The following is a 22,342-nucleotide window of genomic DNA, read 5'->3' as shown; positions in this document are numbered from 1 at the left end:
AACGTTCCAATAACCACCCAAGAGCACAAGGACAGTCTACCCCAGTTTTCCTATTGCGACCGCCTACGGCACACGTCCTTCGCCAACCCTCCCCACCTTCAGCCCCCTCCGCCCCCCATGACCCTCTGTCCCGTGCCCCTCGCCCTCCTTTTCACTGGGGCGGGTTCGCTCGCTCTTCCGGGCCGATCGGCGCGGAAAATGCCGCGGGAAATCGATCCCCGACCGGACGAGAGGAAATTCGTGAGGCGTGTGACCACGCCGCACGGATAAAAGGGTGGACCCCGTTGCTGGAAAGGGCGGCACGACGCCAGAGAGGGAGACGGGACGCTTCGACGTTCCGTCCCCTTCGTCAAAGACGGTCCAAGAAATGTTGTTTCAAGGAGGAAAAAAAAAAACATAGGGATACACACGAACAGGGATGTTGTTCGCTCGGTTGCCGGTTATCGGATGAGAAACTGCTTTCTTTAAACCGTTCGACGAGGTATTAAAAAAAAAAAAAAAAGCAGCAGACTATCTTGGCGCTGAACTTTTCTGGTGGTTTTAGAAACTATCAAATTTTGTCGGGTTTAACGCAAGAATTATCGAGATCGAAGCATACACATCTATACGTGTATATCATTGTGATTACGGGGAGGAGAAACGATGTATATTATCGATATAATTGATTCTCTGTTATGATGTTACAGTTGTCCCCGAAAATTGTAATAAAATGGGCCGAATTCATGACGGGGGGACGTGTAATCGTAGGAGTCAACGATGAAACGGACGAGTAGGCCCCAAGACGTTTCACGAAGTTTCCCTCGGAAACTAATTGTCCCGGCTTTCACGAACTTGCGAGGAAACTTTTCTCCCCCTGGCCGCTCGTAGAAAGTTGAATCGGTGAAACGAGTCCCGTTCCGAGTCGCGTCGTTTTATACAAATTCGTTAACTTCGTTTTATGAATTTTTACCCGCTTTATTCGAATTTGTACTAACTTGGCGAGGACGAGTAACGACTCTTTCTACGGACAGCGACACGGAAATGAACATGTATCAGTTGCTGCTTGGACTTTTTTCCAAATAGGAATTCAAATATCAACGTAACTAAACGAACTCGATGTAAAGCTTGCAAATATAAAATAATAAAAATAGGGAAAGGTTGGGTATAAGCTTTTGATTATTAATCGGATGCAAGATATTAACCCCCAACGGTAGAGTCCTAACAGTAAACTCCCACCATTGCTTAATACATTTTCTCTAAATAACTACTTCTACGGCTACGCTTTCGCCAACACAATTTTTTGTTCAATCCATTATGTATTTTTTTAGCTATATCGAAACTTGGATTATTCTCCTGATTTAGATTAGGTTAGGATTAGCTTTCAGGCCTTTCTCGATAACCCCGTCGAAAACAGCGAGGGACGTTCTCTTTGGCACGCATCGAACAGGAAAAAGATTTCTATCTATCGGTAGCGTTGCGCCCGCGACCGTCCATTAAAATGCCAGAGGAAAAGGGAAAACGAGTTCGAAGTTGGAATACGCCCAGCGACTCCATTGGCCAGCCGATTTCGCGCGCTCGCGATCCTAGACATCGGTCATATCGATGAAATAGTTATTTAAAATCGCTTTCAAACGCGCGTCACGAAGCTGACCTACATAATCGAGTATTTCGGAAACCAGACAGGTAAACCGCATGAATTGAAAAGAATAAATAATTAAAATCGATAATATAAACATTGTTTCTACATAGTTTCATGGATCAAGGAATACTGTAAGGAAAATTTATTTAATATGTAAATGTTACCGGCCTGAACAGTCATCCACGAACGTAACGATAATTATTTAACCCTTTGGCCTACGATCACGAGTGAGACTCGTGGTACTTGGTTCGGACTTCCTACCTTCCTGTTTACTGTGATCCGAGCAATCGAGAGATAACGTGTAAGTCACGGGGTTAATCTCTGATCGTAAACTTTACAGATAAAAAACGTTCACGTATTAACAAAATTGTTTAGAACCTATACTCGAACAACAAACGTGAATTTTATGACTTGTGTCCTTGTTTTACGTGTAATTTTGTACTCGACACGCGATTACCGAGTGTACATACAAAGAATAATAAACGTCGTGGCTGTGTTACAGAGGCGGACGGTATCAGAGAGTAAACAGATGAAATTTTGGGATAAACGCAGGCATAGTTACGCGGATTATGACAACGAACCACTGTTACCGTACGCAATTTCACTTTCGAGAACAAGTTCAGTGACATTGTTTACGTTTTGCTTCGAAACCATATATTCAAAAGTGACAAAAGTGACGTAACTGAAAAGTCCAATAATAATAATAATAATATCGAAGAAGCTAGTATTTATTTCATGTTTCGACTGTTTGTTCGAGAATCAATTTTAAAAATTGAAAATGTTCCAATCGGGTTTACGGACAATCATAAAGTAAATGTACGAGATAGATCGAACCAGAGGGATAACACCAATCAAGCCTACCTGTCCCTAAGCAGGATAAATTGAAGCATTCGTTCTGACGCGTTCAATTCCAAACGATATTGGTGACTGGATATGGAACTCGATCCCTCGATTAATAATCACGCGTGGCTCAATAGCTAAGAACAATAGAGCTGACACCCGAGAAACGGAAGACAGTTCCGACGCAACTACGACACTTTAAACGACGCCATTTTTAGTTGGAAGGGCAATGGCGCAACTAGAAATTTCAACTAGAAGGGGGGAGGTGATTTGCATTTATAATTAGGTTTTTAATCGTTAAGATTCTTCTTGTTTACTGCTCTGGACGTTCTTTGAAATTATTATTATGATTTAAAAAAGTTAAGAAAATTCTGTCCATGTACACCTTCACCCTCCGCCTTCTGGTTGCAGTACCGTGGGCAGGTCGTAAAATCACCAGGTACGAAAAAACGTGTCCAGTCTAGGATTCATCCGCGACGAAGGAGAGAAGAGAAAGGTGTCGGCGCGCGTAGAGAAGGTACGAAGAAGGGTACAACCGCAGACAGGAAGTTGGTCCTTCCTTCCTCGCCGGGCCAATATCCTGAATTACAATGAGCCTGGCGCGCTTCCTCGAAGCGTCGGCTATTTAAATCCAACCGACCATTGGTTTCCATATATCGCTTCAATAACGTTTCCCCGTAGCAACGACGCCGACGTCGGCGACGGTAGGCTAACCTCGAAACAACGACTAGAAGTTTATATTGAAACACGACGAATACGTATTCTACATATATATCTGAATCTAGTCTTTGTTGGTTACGATAATAAAACGATAAAAATACATGGAAACTATTAAAACATGACGGTGACTTTGAAATTTGAGAAAGTAGCTTGTACGAAGAGAAAAAGATTGGGAGTGTCCCGAGAATAAATTGCTTCACGGCTAAACAACTGTGGAGAACGATGGCTGTCGATTCTAAAGAGAACTGGATACAATACACTGGACAAAATAAGCATTTGCTTATCTAAGCATCTATATCTTGTATATGGGACCCATTGACCCCCCTATAGCTCGGGCACCTCGGGATCGCTAGCCCCGTACTGTAGTTATGGTCAAGCATAGCTACAGCCCCTGAGGTCACTTTTAAGGTTAAACGATTTGTTAACGACATATTAAAATACTAGTCCTGTAAATTTTATCCAGCTCTGACTTCAAAACTGAAGAGGGCTTTAAAGTCTCAACGAGGGCGCGACTCGTCAATCATCGGGGCGTGTCTGTTACTTATTTTCTGCCGTGCTAGCCGCGTTGATCCGAGAACGATCTCGCAACCCCCTGGTCGCTGATTAACCCTGCTTGGTGGCTGTTCAATCGACAGACGCTGTTTTCTTCCCCCTCGAGGCGATCGAACGGTCTTCATTTCCTGATTAACCCGGCCCCAGGCTCTCTCACTCTGTCTCCTCGAAGGCGCGCAAGAAGAAGAGAGCGCAGCCGGAAGTAATCTGTCTTCCTCCGCTCATGGCGAGAGCCACTCTCGCGAAAGGAGAGGGCGAGAGAGGCTGAGGGAGCGAATGGAAGGATAGAAGGACGGAGAGAATGTCCGCTCGAATTCACTTCGAGTGATTTAAAGGCTGGAATTATCCTTTTCTCCCCCTCCCTTGGAGCCGTCCTCTTTCCTTCCTTGGCCATTATGTATCTTCTGCAACGCGCGCGCGCCTCCCTAGAGGCTCTTTTATAAAGTAACACGTCGATGATCCTCCTCCTGCCTCGACTCGGATGGACAGAACTTTGTTTTGTCCAATAATCTTATTCGTTTATTTGGATGATTCAGGGGTCGATTTTGGAAACTTAATAACACTCTATTTACATGTTTATAGACTATTTAATTCTAATGTTTATCTCCTAGAATTTACTAACTGTGTTGTTAGAGTCCACGAAGTAGAATTTTTTTTTTCTTATCTATTCTCCGATTGTTACTATCGCTGTACACGTAATTCCACGCCACTCGATACATTAGACTTATCTTCCTATCGAACGAGTATAGCCATCTGGGTAGTCCGATCGATCGCGAAGTGCTCTCGAGCCACTTGAGACTGATTATCGACTATAAATTGGCGAAAAAAAAGAAACACTTTGACTTCCGTACACGCAAATCAGCGGCTATCAAAAAACACCGCCCGATGATAAGGACCGTGATATCGAGTAATTTAAAAAATCAAAAAAGATGCCAAGTCGAATAAAGATTTAAAGACAAATGACCTGTAATCTTGTACTTGTTCGGTAAAAATTACAACCCAGATAACGAAACGATATCGATCGAGATACCATAGTCGATATACGTACACGGTCTTCCAAATATCCGTATGTATGCAGGGTGGCCCACATAAGTTGCTCGACTCAATTAATCTCTAAAGTATACATTTTATGAAAAACATTTGTATACAAAATTTTATTGATCGGGGTGAGCAAGTTACGTGTACCACCATATGTATAAATTACATATACAAATTACCGTATGTATAAATACATACATTCTAAGCACGTTTGGTAACCACGGTATTAAATCGACAAGTGTAGATCCCAGGCGAATAAATCTATCAATTCGTAAGAATAGAGAATGGCTGTTTGCCGTTTACTGGTACGCACTCACTGCTCGCTGACCACCACGACATCGTTTTTATCGGATAAAATATTAATAAGCGCTCGAGACTCGGGCTCTTGATTAACGAAGACCCGAGGCAGGTTGCCGTCGCTCGATATATCCTCGAAAGGACGAGAATAATCGCGGATATTACCACGATGGTCCACAAGTTTTTCGAGTCTTCTAATGTCACTTTCGCAAAGTATTTCTACCTAATCAAACTTACAAACGTAATAAATGAAGGCTGAACGGGTTAATAAAAAGAAACACAAACTTATACACCACCCTAGTAAATAACTGCAGAATGGAAGCGGTGGAAGGTGAATTTATAATCGACATGGCTACCTGGCCTTTGAAAGGTTTCGAAAGTTTTTCCGGGTGCAACAGGAATAAGGGGAAAGACCGCAAAAGCCAACGAGTCGACCCACGGTAGTCGCCGAAAGTTAACTCGAGATCCTCGATTCTTTCTCCGCTTTTCTTCGCGGCCGGAACGAGAAAGGAAAACTCGTCCTGGCAATGCAAACAAGACGATCGCATTTTCTATGTAGCTTCGGGCAGTGTCTCGATTCGAGGAAAGGGTTCGACCCCGAGAAATGGTTTTTTTTCCTGTAAACGAAGTCTCGACTTTTTATGGCCGGTGGAGGTGACAAAAAAGAAAAAAGGAACAGAACCGAGGGAAAAAGTGTTGACGTTTTGGCCTACGAAGTCGAACGCATTGCTTTTTTACGACTGAAAATTCGGGGAGTCGATTCGACGTTTCGTTACTTCTCTCGGTTTTTTCTCTGTTTCCACCGCATCGTGGAACACGTGCAGAGAAAGAGTCGTTTTCTCGGCGACCGTTGCGCATTACTTCTGAGAAGTCTCTGTGTTATGTTTTCATTCCTATGTCTTTTCAAGCCTGTCCTTCCGAGTTGTTTACACGAGTTCAACCCCTTCCATCCTCTGTCTACGCAGACGTTGCATTACGGGCAAATACTCGAATAATAAATGATGGAGAACTCCAACGTATAGCGAAATTAATTGGCCGCGTTTATTCGTTTCCCCGTTATTAGTAAGTCCCTTGGCCCTTTGCTCAGACATTGAGGATCGTAAGTAGTCGACTAACAAAGGTTAACTGACTCCTAGGAAACAAAATGGCAATAACTGTCTGCGACATTTTCAGCAGCATACAAATTTTGCCTAGTTCTGCGTATTCTCTGTGAATATGAATGCGATTTGTGAACCGGAAAATCGGTATTTCCGCGGAACTGGTGAAAGTTGAAAAATCGTTCTCGAGCTGGAAAAGCCACCGTGGGCACGTGAAGCTGCCGGAGACATTAGTCCTAGGTAGGACTGTGACGAAAATGAAAAATGAGAGAAATTTTCCTCGAAAATCCCGAGTCCACTTTCTCCTCGTCCTCGAGGACCACGCCTGTCCTCTTTCTTCCAGGAAAAAGGACCCCCCGTAAGGCTCGGACCTACACCCCCTCGAAAGGGTTAAGAATATTTTCCTAAAGTTCCGCAGTCTTACTTTCCGATATTTCTCCACGAATATAATCGACGAACCCTGGTTACAAAACCAGTCTTGTCCTCGACTAAAGTAACATTTTGAATCATTCTTTTCTTATCCTAACTACTAATTAATCCTAACGAATCTAACGAATCTTCTGACCGCTAACCTCGCATGAAGTATTCATGATTTCGAAATATGCCAAAAAGACTAAGGTGGTTACGAACCACTTGGTCAAACAAAAACAACACTTTAGGAAATTTTCAGCTCGCATCGGTTTACACAGCGAGCCGATGCGGCGAATTTTGGATGGAGATACATAAAAGCAGAAAATTTAGCATGGACATAATAACTAAGATCTCGAAGGAAAACGTTAGCCGCCGAGCGAGAACAGCGATACGAGAGACTAATTTGGTTGGGATTGGGGCAGGTCACAAGGTATTATCTCCCTCCTCCCGTGCCTGGAGCAGGAGAAAGAGGAGGAGTGGAAGGGAGGGCGATAACTGGAGAAATTGCAAAATTATTTGAACAGTCGAATATCTCGGCGAGTTTACCGTCACCCGAATGTCCCGTCGTCGAACGACCTTCGCGGGCTGGCTTGCGTAATATTTTTATCGGCCGAAATTACGCACACGTACGGCATACGTTCACGTACGCACGCATGCACGCTCACGTTCTCTCTTTCTCTGTCTGTCTTACGAAGCTACCTAACCAGAGGAGCCAGGGGCACATATTTCGGTTGGGCGAGTATGTACGCCACGCACTCTGGCGTACCGATCTCTCTCTTTTTTTTTTTTTCGTCGTACACGCGTGCCTGTGCACCTTGGATCACGCGTACTTCTCACAGTGGGTCACCAAAGCGTCCCGAACATGCATGCGATCCGATCGCCAGAGATGAGCAAATTATTGTAATAACGGTTGACGAACGAGTACACGATATATTAATTTATTTGCGATTCGACCGAACAGATATGTGAGAATTTTGCCCATCTCTGTTCGACATCTTTTTTGAAGAAACGGTATCCTCTGGTTATGAAAGGAGCATCTATTCGCTATAGTTTTCTACCAAAAATTAATACATGATGTACATACGTTCCTATTGTTTTCTAACAAAAATTAATACACGTTGTACATACTCTTTTAGTATGTAAAAGACCTCTCGAACATAAATACCAGTTGATTATGCAAAATATGCAAGCAATATTTTTCGATACTTTATCCATATCCAAAATTCCTTTGGAAATTACATGATAATCCAATGTAAATATTTAGCAAAATTCGTGACGCAAAAAAGAAACTAAGCCATCCGTTTACCGTGATATCGAGAGAATAATTATCGTTCTGCGTCGACGATAACATCTCTGCTAGTCTCCACGGACAATTATTCCTAAATAGTTAGCAAATTATCGACATCGTCGACCGTCACTCGATTATCAAGTGAATTATTTTTACGTTCGAAGATCAAACGTTATCGAAATACGTAATAATATGGTCTCATGCCTGTTTCGATAAAAAAAAATTTACATGACTCTTAACGAGCACACATTAAACTTATACTTGAAGTTCAAGTCTTCTGACGTAAACAGGAATTGTTCTTCGGGATTTTTCGATCAGGCACATTATTTTAGCTAAAGTATTTTTGCTAAATCCATCTAGGCTATCGATCAACAACACATACCGAACAATTATCTGTAAGAAAAAAATAAACTTACTCTGCATGGGCAAAAATCTACTAAGACACTGTATGGACGTGACATCTAGTCGCAGCAACTATATTCAGACACCATAAAAAAACTTCCTACCGTTCTTTTAAGAATACTATAATAGTAATTGGACTAATTTCAGTAACATTACGGTAAAGCAGGTTATACTCTAGGAGAAAGAACGCCAAGAAGTTTGAGTATGTTCGTTGCATCGTAAATTTCGATTCTCGATTACGATCGGATCTGTCATTGTTTCTGGCGCGCATAATGGCGGCCGAAATGGCGCGAAAATAGAGAAACTGCAATAGGGACTCACGGTATCGTCTCATAAGATTCTTCTTGTAGGGTTTGGTGCCTGGTGGTCTGGACCTCGACCTCGTGGTCCCGTCCTTTTGATTGTTGTCGGAACATGAGTCGTCCGAGTCCTCGGAACAGGTACGATCTTCCCTCTCCTGGGAGTATTCGGTGGTCGTCGCGGCGACGAAGCATCCTCGTAATCTGAGCGCTGCCGCGGCGTTCCCGTAGTCGTCGATCGGTTCCTTCCGTTCGTGATCCTGATCATTCTCCTCCCTGGAGAACTCCGCGTAATCTCCCACTCTGACGCTCAAATCCAACGGTTGATCCTCGAGCATCGTTTCTACCGTTTGCCACCTCCTTCGTTTCTTCCTTGTTGCCAATCCGTCCTCGCCAGTAGATCCAGGGCTACCACACCACTGTTGCCATTTTGATGTTCAGCGATTCGCGCTCGACACTTGCTCGAAACGATTTAACATTACACTCGAACTAACCGATTCTCGAGACTCGTCTCCTGTTCGGTTACGTCGAATTTCACCGTCACTCGAGAAACAGAGAGAAAAAAAAACACACAGGGCTACCAATGATTATTCACGATCGAAACAGAACTTTGCGATAATAGTCGATGTACGCGTAGGAAAAAGAGATAGAAAGAGAAACGAAGGAAATGTCACCGAACGAGATCTCCGAGTGTCTCGAATCACGGTCACTTTACTTTCCCCACCGATAGATCCACGGGAAAACTCGATTACACTTTCGATGAATTTCGTGATAAGAAAGCTCTAGCTCGGCTGGAGTCAACGAGAGGAAAGAGGACGTCTTCGTGGGAGGTATAACTCTTCCGGCGGTGTCTTCGTCCCGTGTGGCACGCGTGACGCACAGCCGGATACTCTGCCGGCAGGCGGTCAGCTTCTCGCGGACAGACAGTTTTCGATACTAGCGACGTTCACGCCGTCTCCCGTTCAATCGCTGTAATTCGATCGGTCGATCGTTCGGTGTCGCGCGTTTCCTTCTGGTCGAGCACCGGTGTCGCGGGTCGTTACACTTGTCACGAGAGAAACGGGGTGACAGGCGGTCGGGTTACGAACGGTCGGTCGGTCGGACGGTCGGTATATCGCGGAAAGATTTCACACAACGACGGTCTGTTCGAACGAGAGAACATCCGATCGAACGAGATCGATCGTACAATCACTATCGAGGAAAAATAATGCTCGCTGATCGCTTCACTGTACGTATGTATTTGCGAATGAGCCAGCACAACAAGCAGAAAGAGAGAAAAGCGCGATAGCAGAAATTGTCGAAGCGTATCCACGTTCTCCGCGCCGAGGCTACGGTCGCCGGTGGCACACTGACTGACTCGGAACCGGGCTAGCCCGCTAGTCCAGACTCGTTCACTCACTACTCCAGACTCACACTCTCCAACTCCCGGCGACAGACTCGCTCTCGCTCGCGCTCGTACACCGCACCACTACTTCTCCGACCCGCCAGCCGACCGCGTTCGGCACTTTCCGTCGGACGACTTCGGTTCTTTTCGGGTCGTACGCCGCGCCTCGATCAGAGCCGCCGGCTCACGTACACACTGAGCGACGCACCCACACATAGTCGCGAGCCGTCCGTCGCTCGAGATGTGCGGATGCGTAGCCTACCGCAATGTTCGAGCTCGTGATGCCCTCCCTCCCCACTTTATGCTCGAATCTCTCCCTCATGTGTCTTTTTTCCCTCCTTTCGTTATTTTTTCTTCCACCGTCTCGCTCGCGACACGTCTTTTCCTCGTCCTTCGGATCGACTGCTTCTCGGGCCCTGTCTCTATCTCTATCTCGCGCGTTCACCAACGATCTCGCGATCCGCGGCTATTATTTTTCTGTCTATTGGGATAGGACACACGACGAACCGCCGCGCCATTGGGTGCTGACGTAGCCGCTGTCGCGACATTAACCTTCGAGGCTAGAAACGGCCGTGTGAAATACGAGTCGTTTAATCGGGAGCATTTTTAAGAGCAGCGAGATGGATCGAAGGAGGAGAGAGACGATCTCTCGTTCGCACAAGGTTCGTCACAATTTGTTGTCGCACGGAAGATGGAAACCGTGTCCAGGGATCGCTTGCTTCGAGCTATTCGCGATATTCGGAATATAAGCACATAACACGATCAAACCGCTTATAACACGGTGCAAATGTTGCGACAGTCCTCCTAGAACACGATAACGGTTTCTATGTAACATGGTTTTACAAACTTCAAACAGACATCAGTGCCGAGCAAAATAAATATTTACGTACTTTCTACAAATCGATATCGTCGTAATATATATTTTTTAGATTTATACAAATTCTAAGCAAACGTTTATCTTATTTCTGATTTAACGTACAAATTCCTAGGATCCTGAAAAATATTCCAAATAAATTCTTCGAGTGCTATTTCTATGTAAGTATCGTACAGATGGTTTCGCACATCTTGATATAACACGGAACGAAATGGACGTGTTATGCGAGGGGTTGGACTGTAATTCATACGTGTTTCACGTATCACCGGTATCGATTATTCGCGTTAGCGATGCTTTAAACGATGTAACCGTAGCTACACAAGAAAAAATCCGAAGGAATGTCTGCGCGTGTTGATCATAGCGTTTGCAGCGAGCTATCGCAACCTCTCTGCGACCGTGTTTCGGGTTACGCTGCAATGGAAGCGACGCCAAAGAGCCGACGAGGGTGTTACGAAATCGGTCATTCTCTCAAGGTTTGCTTTGTATACCCCGTTGCAAAAACACTTCCGACGTACTCGGTTGCACCTGTGTTTACCGGCTGCAACGAGACACGTCGAATTGGAAGTTCCTTTCCGCGGGCGACCTCGTACGCACGTTCACCTATTGTGTACCGTGCATACGCAATCGTTCCAGTCTCGTTTCTGTGCCCGCGCGTTCTTATGGTGCTCACAACCTGCTCTCTCGACGCTCGAATTCATCCTCGAGAAGACAATGTCAGGGCCCGTGGTGACACAAGAGAAACAATTTCTTTCTTCGAACGGACCGTACAATTCGAAAAGGTCGATGTAACCTGGGCGGTTTGTTGACACGACGACCGATGTACGTTGTATCGCGTGATCGCGTTCATTGCCAAACAAATACTTGTGAAAATTTCTACAAGGATAAAATCTTCCCTCGAGGCAATTGGTAACTATACAATATTAACGTTTGTCCGTATTACTTATTTTTGTAACGCCACCAAATTCACGGATTCTATCTAGATTTACTTTCTTTATTACCTTGCCTTCGAAATTAATTTCTATAATTATTTACTAAAAAGTCCTGCCAGCCATATGATTATTCCGCCGTTGGTTAACATTTTACAAATATTATTTTTCCAATGATCTTTCATCGAGAGGATCGATTAAATCCCCTACTGTCGGTATCAGCCTCTTACCGAGCGCGTTAGCAACACTGTGTTACGAGCCGCGACCTATTAACACGAATAAAGGAAAATCTTGTCCTCTCTCCTTTCCCTGGGTCGCAATTTTTTTGCACAGTTGTACTTTTGTTACTCTAACGGCAGAATCGTGAACAACAAAAATATAAGATTTACGTATGTACAGTTATTGTATAACAAATCAATAGATTTCTTACAAGTTTGATCATTTTCAAGATATAAACTCACGTAAAGAGGCGATTTTTCAAGGTATCGATATGGAACAGGTTAATCAACTTTGATAAAACGTGTAATAACAGGCCTTTCGCCATGAACAATTCTTGAGCAAAAGCCCATTCCAAGTTCGATTTTTAATCTAGCCATAGGAATCGTACATAAATCATGGCCGATATCAGCAGGGGCCCTTATCGGTCGACTATCTCTCGGGAGACGCACAATGCGTATGCGTGCACGAGGTCGCGAGGAAACGTCGCGATATATCGTCTCGATCGGACGCTGTTCGATAAATCTCCTCTCTTTGTTCCCCTTCGCAGCTTAATAAAATTATGAAAGACGAATAAAATAACAACACCGAACATTTTTCTAGTCATTGAAACCAGCTGTATTCGTTATAAATAGCCCAAAAGAACACGTTTTATATGCATTTGCAATTGTAAAACCATTGTAAAAAGCATCGTCAGTGCTGTAAAGCAGGCTTGCTGCTAGGTCGTCGTTCTACATTGTTTCCGTGTAACTTTAGTTAGCTTTTATTTTCCTTAAATCTCCCAACTTGGTAACGCGTGCCTTTTTAGAATAAGTTAACTGAAATTGCGTCTACCTTGTTACATTGGCTACGTTATCTCGGTTTTCGCGTCGCGCAAGCACTGACAATAACCAGCGAAAGGGTTATTCCACGGTGAGTGCGTTAGCGTGCGTCATAATACTGCGGGCGCTGACGATTTCGAGATTTCATCCTGGAAACGTAACGAGCCACGAACAGGGTACAGGGCCTCCTCTCGAGCGAAGGTTTCGACTTCCACGATCCGTTTCCCCGATAACGAGAAAACGGGCTGGCCTGAATCGCGTTTCCTGCCGCCGCGGATGCGATTCCATTGTTGCCGAAAACGTCTCGAAAACGCAACACCCCAGGGGGGCGAGGAAGACTGTTTTCCGCAGGCTTCACGCGTTGCGATTCACCGACTTCGTGCCAGACGCTTTCGATTAGGCATCTCCGTTATTTCGATAATTTAAATACGAATACATTCTATACATTCTATACAACATTGAATATAGTTTCTTTATATTACTTTTATATTGTGAGTTCGTTTTTTAATGTTATTATAACAACTGCGTAATATTGTTCCTTAATTTTACTTCAATTATTCTTAAGGTTGTTTACAAAATAACGGAATGACGCCCAGAGGACTTCCCAGAAGAATCCGCGCGACGCGACAGTCAACGCGTTAAGAAAGCTGCATGCCTTTGAAGTTCGCTCGCGAGGTAAAACGACGTTTCGCTCGCGCCGACCTAATAAAAGATCGCTTTCTGCGATTCGAGAGACATCGAGGACGCGAAGCGTCGGAGTCGCGAGTAGTTGGGTACGCGCGTGACGGATATCGCCACCTCCGCAACCAGAGGAAGGAAGGCAGGATTTACGTCACGGTATCATTAATATATTCATGTAAATAAGACTATTGAATCCCAAATTAATAAATGCCAATTTTTAATTTACCAATTACCTAAGACAAAAAGGAATTGATATATTGGTCTCGTTAGAATTAATATTGAAAGATTACTAAATATTAATCAATTTGCAGAAGAATATTCAAGCAAAGGTGGAATGATGTATCGGTATCGTTGAAATTATTATTCATCGATTGCGAAGTAGAAATTAATATTCAAACAAAAAGGAATTAACACACTGGCTTCGCATGACGCACACATGCGGCATGGAGATTTTCATTTATCTGTCTCCTCGTAATTCTTCCATTAAGGATGTCAGTAGTATGTTGGGGCCCATTGGGCTCCCTATAGCTCGGGTACCTTGGGATTGCTAAACCCGTACTGTAGCTACAATCAAACGTAGCTACAGCCCCTGAGGGCAAGACTATCCAATTTAAAATAATTATTCACGGCCTGTTCTATATGAGCCAATGTGCGATAAATAAAATGTACGGAGTAGGAAGCGAAAGGGCGTCCCGCACGATCCAACGACGGTGATATCGTCTTAAAGGATTTGGGAACACGTTGGAGAGAAACACCGACGTCGCTACCCTCGATTTGTTGTTCCGTCGCGGTGCTCGTCGGAGACAGGTCGCGGGAGTTATTTTAGCGCAAAAACGGCTGACGCTGCAGGCCTGTGAGAGAAAACCTCGTAACTCTCGCCGATCTCGGAACGGGACGACGCCCAATCCAGGAAAACTACGATTTCTAATCCATCACTGCCGCTCTCGGCGCGTTTCTTCGCCGCCGCGAGATGTCACTTTCTGCATCCTTCGACTCTCCGTACTCTGTTTCCGTTTCAACTGTTCGCGCGTGGCGAGAAACTTTTATACACTCCTAACGTACCGCGATCCCGAGAAATGACGCTGTTTTGCACGCACTCGGTTAAGCCTCTTATTGCGATGCCCTTGGGCCGGAACGACGGGAGCTCGGGAAACTTATTGACAAATTGTAACCGACCTCTCGAAGGACATTGACGCTTGTGTACGTTGCTTTTGTATCAAAGTTACCGTTATTTACGATCTCGTCGTGCCTTTCAGAATGAGAGAATATACAAGATTAAAGTAAACGTATACTGTACACTGTTCTTATGCTTTAAGTACAATGAACTATACAAAACTTCTGTTGCAAAAGAAGGTTAAATGAAGTCAGGGAAATGTTCTCGATCCTAGACACGTAAATTTCGTATTCAACCCGCTGTTAGCTGTTAATATACTTTAATCGTACTTGAGAGCTATCGGCTGAAACGTGAAAAAAGGAAAGGAAGATCGTCGTGAAACGTTCCAACGAGAACATCGAAAGAGAAATGTTGTTTTTTCAGGGCAACGGAGCAGGAGACGTTTCCTGTCCGAGCGACAGCGAAGAAAGTGTATCTAGGTCTTTTTTTCCAGCCGCGTGTTTTCCTCCAATTACAATATCTAGCGTGGCGCTTCGATTAAGCGGCTCGCTGCCGACAAAGAATCGCCAACGCGTTTCTACCGACACGCACTCCACCCAGAGATGGGCAACATTCTCATTCAGATGAATAATTTCTACCAATATAAACAACTTTCGATTTTTCATGATTCGTTCCAATGTGGCGAGATGTTCTTTGAAAAATGAAATTACATTGCTCGAAGACATATACAACAACTAATTCCAATAAGCGAGTATGACGATTTGATATGTGTACTTTGAACCTTCATCGCTACAATTTAAAATAATACACTTTAAAATTGACTTCAATTTACTTTCAATCCATGCCTCCATACTTTACAAGAATCAAGGAATGCAAATTTCCAAAGGACTTTCGTCCATTTCCCCTAATTCGTCCCTGATCCCAGTCTAGTTCGTGTCATTAAAAAGTTCTCGACCACTGGTCAAATAAATTCGCCGGCGCGGATCGCACAACTGTTCTCGATGCTTCTCGCCGTTAATGAGAAAAAATCATGCGACGGCAGAAAGCGAAATGAACAGGGGAGAGTCTCTCGAAATTTCAGTCAAACTTTCGTTGAAGCGCCTCGGCTGGCCGCACGGCGATTTTAATTTCTTGTTAGCCGGTGTGTGGGGGCGAGGAGGCGAAGGAGACGAGGAAGAGGTATTAGCCGGCGATTCAGGCCGAGACTAACGCGCACTTTTCCTCGACAACACGTTTCTCTCGTGGACGCGGATGATTTCTTCCCTCCGCGCCGTTTCTTTTCCCCAGGCCTTCCTCTGCGTCGTTCCCATGGCAATCACGGGCGACATTTTATTCAAACGGTATCACAAATGAGCGTTACAATTGGAGCAATTTCTATTGTTTGCACCGCGGTACACACAAACATTCTGTAGAAGAAGAAGAAGATGGGACCAAAACTCACGCGGTATTAATTCCCAGAGACGACTTCACTTCGAAACGACACGACTGCCCAGGACCTTTAAAGTAAAAAATGGTATCGTGCATGACTACTGGAAATGGTCCGATTTCTGTGACTTGCACTGTGATTAACACAATTACACAAATATTTTGCTAATCTTTCGGTTTCGTATGAAGACTGTACGAGGAGAAGACAGGACCTTAATTTACTCCCTCGGAATTAATTCCCAAGGAAGACTTCGCTTCGTAGCGACACGACTGGCAAGTCCCTTTAAAGTATAAACGTAACTCTGGTCGACTTTTCGATGCAAATGCCACACCGTGGCATCGTGTCGGCTGGTTTCCGCGACCGGTTGCCATGCCGAAAGGAGCCCGATGCCGGTATCCCGAGTGCCAGAAACCGTGAAGGAGCCTCTCGTGATCGGGACTTTCCAAGGACACCGAGGGTGCGTGGCGCGATGCGCCTCGGCACGGAGTTTGCGCGTGTCGGCTCGTTTTCCTTTTCGCGGGCGTAAAAATCATAAACCGCGGCGAGAGAGAGAAAAGCCCGACGGAGCGCGTCCCTGAGCGAAATCGCCGCCACGTTCCACATAACACACCGTCTATTACACCAATTTCCCTATCGTGAGGATTTTTCTCGCCGGCGCAAGCGGGCCTGCGCTTTCTTCGTCGTTGCATTCCGCGCCGTACGCCTCTAATAGTCCAATTAAAAAGTGCGCCGATCGACGCTGGGATAATAGTCGATTTTACCGTGTATTCGATCGCACCGGTGGATCAAACGCGATTGAATAAGGCAAAGTGAAATGACATCAGCATTGTACTGGATGATTCTAGAATCTGGGACGAACGTTAGATGAAAACGCAACTAATTGCATCGTATCGCCTAAAGTTAATACTCTGGCTTTGGATAACGCGCATATGCATCACCGAGATTTTCCTGTAGTCTCTGGCCATCTAATTAGAATTACAATTTACGAATAAGTTAAAGTTAAGTAAACTTTCCTCTTATTTTCTTTAGTAACCATTTCGTCAAGTGTCGGAAGGAATGGGAACGTGTTCGACTATGTTAATGCTTAGTTGCATCCCAGTTGTTGAATTTCTGGGCGCGCCAATGTGAGGAGGAACACGAAAAGCTGCGGTGGGGAAGCCACGACGCGGTATTAGAAGGAGGAAAAGGGAAACGAAGGGAAGAGAGGACGCACGAGCACGAGCACGAGCACGACCACGACCACGACCACGACCACGACGAAGAAGAAGAAGAAGAATCCCCCTTGGCTCGCGTCCGCGAGAACCGGAAAGATTCCCTCGATCCGCTACGAACGGCTTCCAAGGTCCGCAGTCCGTATTCGAACGACCCTAGATGCGCGCGCGCGCGCGCGCGAACGCCAAACTCACACTGCGCGGAAACCAACGCGGACTCAGTGGCGTCACTAGGGTTGCTGTCACCCAATGTGCTAAAGGTCTGTTTACACGTGACATATCACACGAAGGGTCACAAAAATATTTGAGAAAATTTGAATTCTACTATGGAACACTTTAAACTATGAAAAAATGGTGTGGACAGTCTTTCTGGTGTCACCCTCTCTGGTGATGTCACTTGCGGCGCAATTCACAAGTCTCATAGTGACGCCACTGTGTGGACTCACGATCCAACTCGCGCGCTCGCGCGCGTGTTTCAGACGCACGTCCGGCCAAACGAGCCGCGAGGTTATTGTTTAAAGCGTTCCCCTTTATTGTGTCTACAATGTGCTCGGTCACACGCGGCCGGAACAACCAGCCGCCACCGCGGCCCTCTGCCGCGGTAAACGCTCTTTTTATTTTATTATTCTATTCGGTTGCTGCACCTCGCGCTACTGTCGCCGCTCTGGGCGTTGCCCGCGAAACTCGCTCCTCGCGAGGGTCGCTCTAGCCTATTCAGCCTGTGCATTGTGATCACGGCGAAATAATTAATTAAAGATTTTTTTGTAAACATTCGCGATGTCTGTGACAAAGAGTTATAAATTGTTGAGATACATTGTTTAGAGATAATTGATGAGGTGCCCTTGCAGCTAGGACTATTCCACCTGAAATCTTTTATCGTTGAGATATGTTTTATATAAGAAATTACATTTCTTAGGGCCTCGAGTGAATTGAACCACGTAAACAATCGCGTAACCACGTAAGCGCCATCGTGCGTAACAATATAAAATACCATTCCCTTAGGATTTCTTCTACACTGTCTACGAAATATAATTATTTCTCTATTTCACGCTACTCGAAGGATTTCCCCGACTCGTTCCTCGCACACCCTTTTCTCGCGCGCCACTGTCCACGTTCCAGCAAAGATCGCAATCGTTTCGTACGCCTCCGTTACACGCGTACACGCACGCAACGAGCATAACTCATTGGCGCGCGGCGTTTACGCGCAGGAATAATTTGGCGGTGCGCGTTGGCTGGTTGGGCGACTGTAAACGCATTATCGAAGCTGCATCTCGTGGCGTGCGTACCTGCGAGTGCATTTAACGCGTCCCTCCCCTCCCCTCCCCTCCCCTCTCCCCCTCTTCCTTCTGTACACTCCCCCTCTCGCCCAAGGGCAAGACACTGAGGCAGGTCTGGGCACGGGCCGTGATTATTGCTAAAACAATCTTCGTTATTATGTCTACAAAGTCGATTGCTCCTGTACCATAGATTGGCACCGTTCCACGCGTCTACAGGTCCGCTCACAATTCCCTGTCTGGCTCGACAATTGTATTTTTCTATTTCAATTGTCGATATCTTTTTTAAGGAATCGTTTTTTACAAAGGTAACACAGAATTCAGGGTATTATTTTTATGTAAATTATAGTGTGAAAAGATAGAGTTAGATTCAATTAATATAAATGAATATTCATAATATATCTCGGCTATTATTATTACACATGTTCTTGCCTTTTAAGTAGACAGATCGACAAGTAAGTCGATACGTTTCATCCATTATAGTGGAATTGAGTTTTGATATTTATTATTATATTCTTACATGTTCCAATTACAAATTTCTTACATGTTACCAATGCAAGAAGTACTCCTGGTTAGTGCATCGAAGTTCGAATACCGTATCGAATAACTATGAATAGTGCTGTACGAAGTTTGCCAGCGCTCTCGGCAGCCTCCCCATCTTAATGCCGCTTCTTGGCAGGAAGTTAAATCGCGTTTAATGCACGCTTCGTTCGCCCACGAATTCCTCGCCGCTATTTACAACGCCGCGGGGCTATATTTAACACGATAGTCGCGAATTATCTGCCCGAAAAAGAGGAATCGCGTTCGATGGATCTTTCGATAGACAGCGACTAGCAACAGTTTCCCAGACTCGAATCGTTTAAGGAGGGCGCGAGAGGGAGGACTAGGAAAGTGCCAACTGGCAAACGCTCGCTTCTTTCCGGTGCCGCGTTTCACCCTCTCTCGCGTTCTTCGACGGATTTCCCCGGGGGTAGATGATCCTCTGGCGCAAGGGAAGCAAGCAGTTTTCTAGTACAGAGTAGTAAATTCGTGGAGTTGTCGACGGGAGTATTTATGGAATAGGCAATCTGATTAGATACGGTATTAAGCTTGCGTAAAATAATAGAGAAAATAAATAAATAAACATAGAGAAAAAATCAACGATCTCGAGTAGTCCTAGCATCGAGCAGGGTCCCCGGTCGAGGAATCTGACGCGTCGAAGGCACACGTCCCTTCGTAGTCGCGGTGCCCAAAGATCGCGTCGTATCTCTTTCTGGAAGGCGGCAGGAGCGCCGAGGAAGCAGCACGCGGCGCGAGAAGGGGGCTGGAAGGGGGATGGGGTGGGGTGGGGTGAGGGGGGTTTGGTCAGGCTCGCGCAAAGTACATATACGCGCAAAGCGTGTCCTCTAGGAGAGGAGAACGCGAGCGTAGAGTCGCGTGTGCACGCTAGCGGCCGGTTGCATGTGCGCGTCCACGAGCGTCGGCTTGGAAAGGGGAAGTCGTTGACGGCCGGAGGATCGAGAGAACGGGAGGAAGGCGGAGGAAGAAGAGGTGGAGACGCACGGCGCGGGGCTAGAAGAGGGCAAAGAGGCGGCGGGGGAGGGGAGGAGGGCGGACGGACAGACGGACGGACTCGAGAGGTGCAGCGAACTCTCCCAAGGCCTGCCTACCCCCACCCCAGTCTGCAACTGCAACTGCAACTCTCGCGGACCGAGTCGAAGGAGCCGAGAGAGCCGAGGGAACCGTGCAACGCGCGGACACGCTCGCTCCGAGAAAGACAGAGACGCGCGAGACCAGAGATGGGCGAATTTTTATCTAAATAAGAATGGTAATCACGGTACACCGAGCTGGAAGCGATTTTGCTTGTTTATATTTTTAATAAACGCCCGATGTAGCCTTACCGTATCGTAGACGATATATGTGCGAGTAGCCGACTACTCGTAACGTCAATTTTTCCACGACTTACATAAACGATTTCGACTGGGTCACCTTCGGATGCAAAGAGATTGTTATCTACGTCTCGATTTGGGATGAATTATATAGGTTTCATTGTGTGCGAGAATGAGTAGAACATTTATGGATTGCTAGGAACACCTAATTTCGACGTATTTCGTTGCTTAATTCCTAACGCTAAACCTACTTTTAATAAATATCTGAAATATCTGAATATCTCGTCGAATAATCGCTGCATGAAAATAACTATACGATGTTTTTATCGGTCGAATAAAATGTCGCCCATTTCTGGGCGCAGAGGATTGCGACGATAGAGGAAAGAGCCAAGAGTAAAGGTGCTACCAAGAAGACCAACACCTTCCGCGAGTCTTATTTTTCACATCCTGTTGGCCGACGACCTATTTTTAAGGCGATGCCCTGTGCCGGGGCCAAGACTGGGAGAAAAAGGGCCGAGGCGGTAGGAAGGCTGGCTCTGGTCAGGAAGAACGAGCTTCGAGTGAGATAACCTTCTCGCAGCGCGAATCGAACGAAAGAAATCCGAAAGAGAAATGGCTCGTAACGCAAGCGATACGGATGACTAATGCGTATGGTAATATAATTGCGCACGAACCTACAGAGTGACCAGATAATAAAGTAATTAAAAGAAAGGGAAGCTGCAACTTTATCGAATCGTTAACAAAAGTTTTCGGTTCGATCTCACCTTGAATGCCTATTGAAGGGAAGCTGCGTATTTATGAGATAACCTAATGTTTCTTTGTTAGCTACGAGCAGTCGTGATAAATACCTGCGATGAGAAATTTCATAGGGCAACGAGCCGTCGACGTCGTCTATGCTCGGTTTTCACTACTCACCTGAAACAGAAACGGAAGAATTGAGTTAACGAGGGAAAATAATTTTGATTACGATAAGATCAGAGGAAGAGTGCCTTTTTGCATTTGAAACCCTACACGTCGAGCCTATTATGATCTCACGTGTAAGCGTAAAAGTATACTTAACTTGGTCGTACGATACCTCTAACAAAATAAATACAATTATTAATTGCACACATGCAACACATGCACCATTGCATTTATAAAGCAAAATGTGGTCCTGCAAATATAGTACTCTTCGACCATTCAGATCCAACCTATGAAAAATAATATATGCGTTTCTATCAAGAAAGAAAATGCAATTATCGAATGCACATGCACCATTGCATTTATAAAAAAAAAATTTGATCCGGCTAATACAGTAATTTTCGCACCATTCGCATCTCCTTCCTTTGACATTGTTCTCTAACGCTGGCAATAGTCACGACCTGTTATATTTGTACGCCTCCCAGCCCCTTCGTCGAGTCCAAATAAAAAACTACTGACATTTCCAGCGGTAGGGATGTCCCTTGCACCCCCGTGGGCGCGCCACTGCATCCTTGGAATCATATCTGCTCCTATCCTTGGCGTTTACATGCCTGCTCAAACGTTGACGTCACAGAGAGTGCACCGTCGCCGCGAGCGCCAGTGGAGCCGACGGAACGTCCGACGAATTTCAATCTCCTCCCCCGGAACGATTTCGAACACGTCGCGCATTTTCAAGCGGCTCGACGCGGGGTGGAGGTGGGCAGGAGGTGGAGGAACGTTGGAAAACACAGAGGGAAGGGTGACGGTACGTATGAGACGCGGGAGCTAGCCGAGTCCCCCTTTCGTTTCGCGCAAAAATACGCTTCATTTGTGTCACGGTGCGCCAGCGCGCGATCGTGCGCGGTTGTCATGCACGCTGCGTCATGCGACGCGGTTAAAAGTGACTCAGGTTTTATTTCCTGCTTCGAGTTCTAGTTACCGCGGGCTCACCAGCCGCTCTCCAGAGCAACGCGAATCGATAGCCAGCGAGGAGAGGCCCGTTCCTCTCCTAGAATGAAAAGCATCCTATAATAAACGATGATGGA

The 22,342-nt window shown here is 45.5% G+C and overlaps 1 protein-coding gene across 4 annotated transcripts in view; it reads right to left on the bottom strand.

Moving 5' to 3' along the window:
- The window catches only part of LOC128881643 (ecdysone-induced protein 74EF), a 208,507-nt gene that overhangs the window by 59,630 nt on the left and 126,535 nt on the right, over positions 1 to 22,342 (bottom strand). Inside the window, exon 1 of one of the 4 annotated variants that reach the window (XM_054132912.1) lies at positions 8,585 to 10,051. The exons of the other annotated variants lie outside the window; for them this stretch is intronic. Within the exon in view, the coding sequence (XP_053988887.1) occupies positions 8,585 to 8,900 (316 nt within the window). The 5' untranslated portion in view covers positions 8,901 to 10,051. Of the gene's footprint in view, positions 1 to 8,584; positions 10,052 to 22,342 lie in introns of those variants that run through there. 4 annotated transcript variants of the gene reach the window in all.

Source organism: Hylaeus volcanicus, chromosome 8 (assembly GCF_026283585.1).
Source record: "Hylaeus volcanicus isolate JK05 chromosome 8, UHH_iyHylVolc1.0_haploid, whole genome shotgun sequence".
Lineage (NCBI taxonomy): Eukaryota > Metazoa > Arthropoda > Insecta > Hymenoptera > Colletidae > Hylaeus > Hylaeus volcanicus.
Note: the sequence above shows the minus strand (reverse complement) of the source record. Positions and strands in the feature narration are given on the sequence as shown.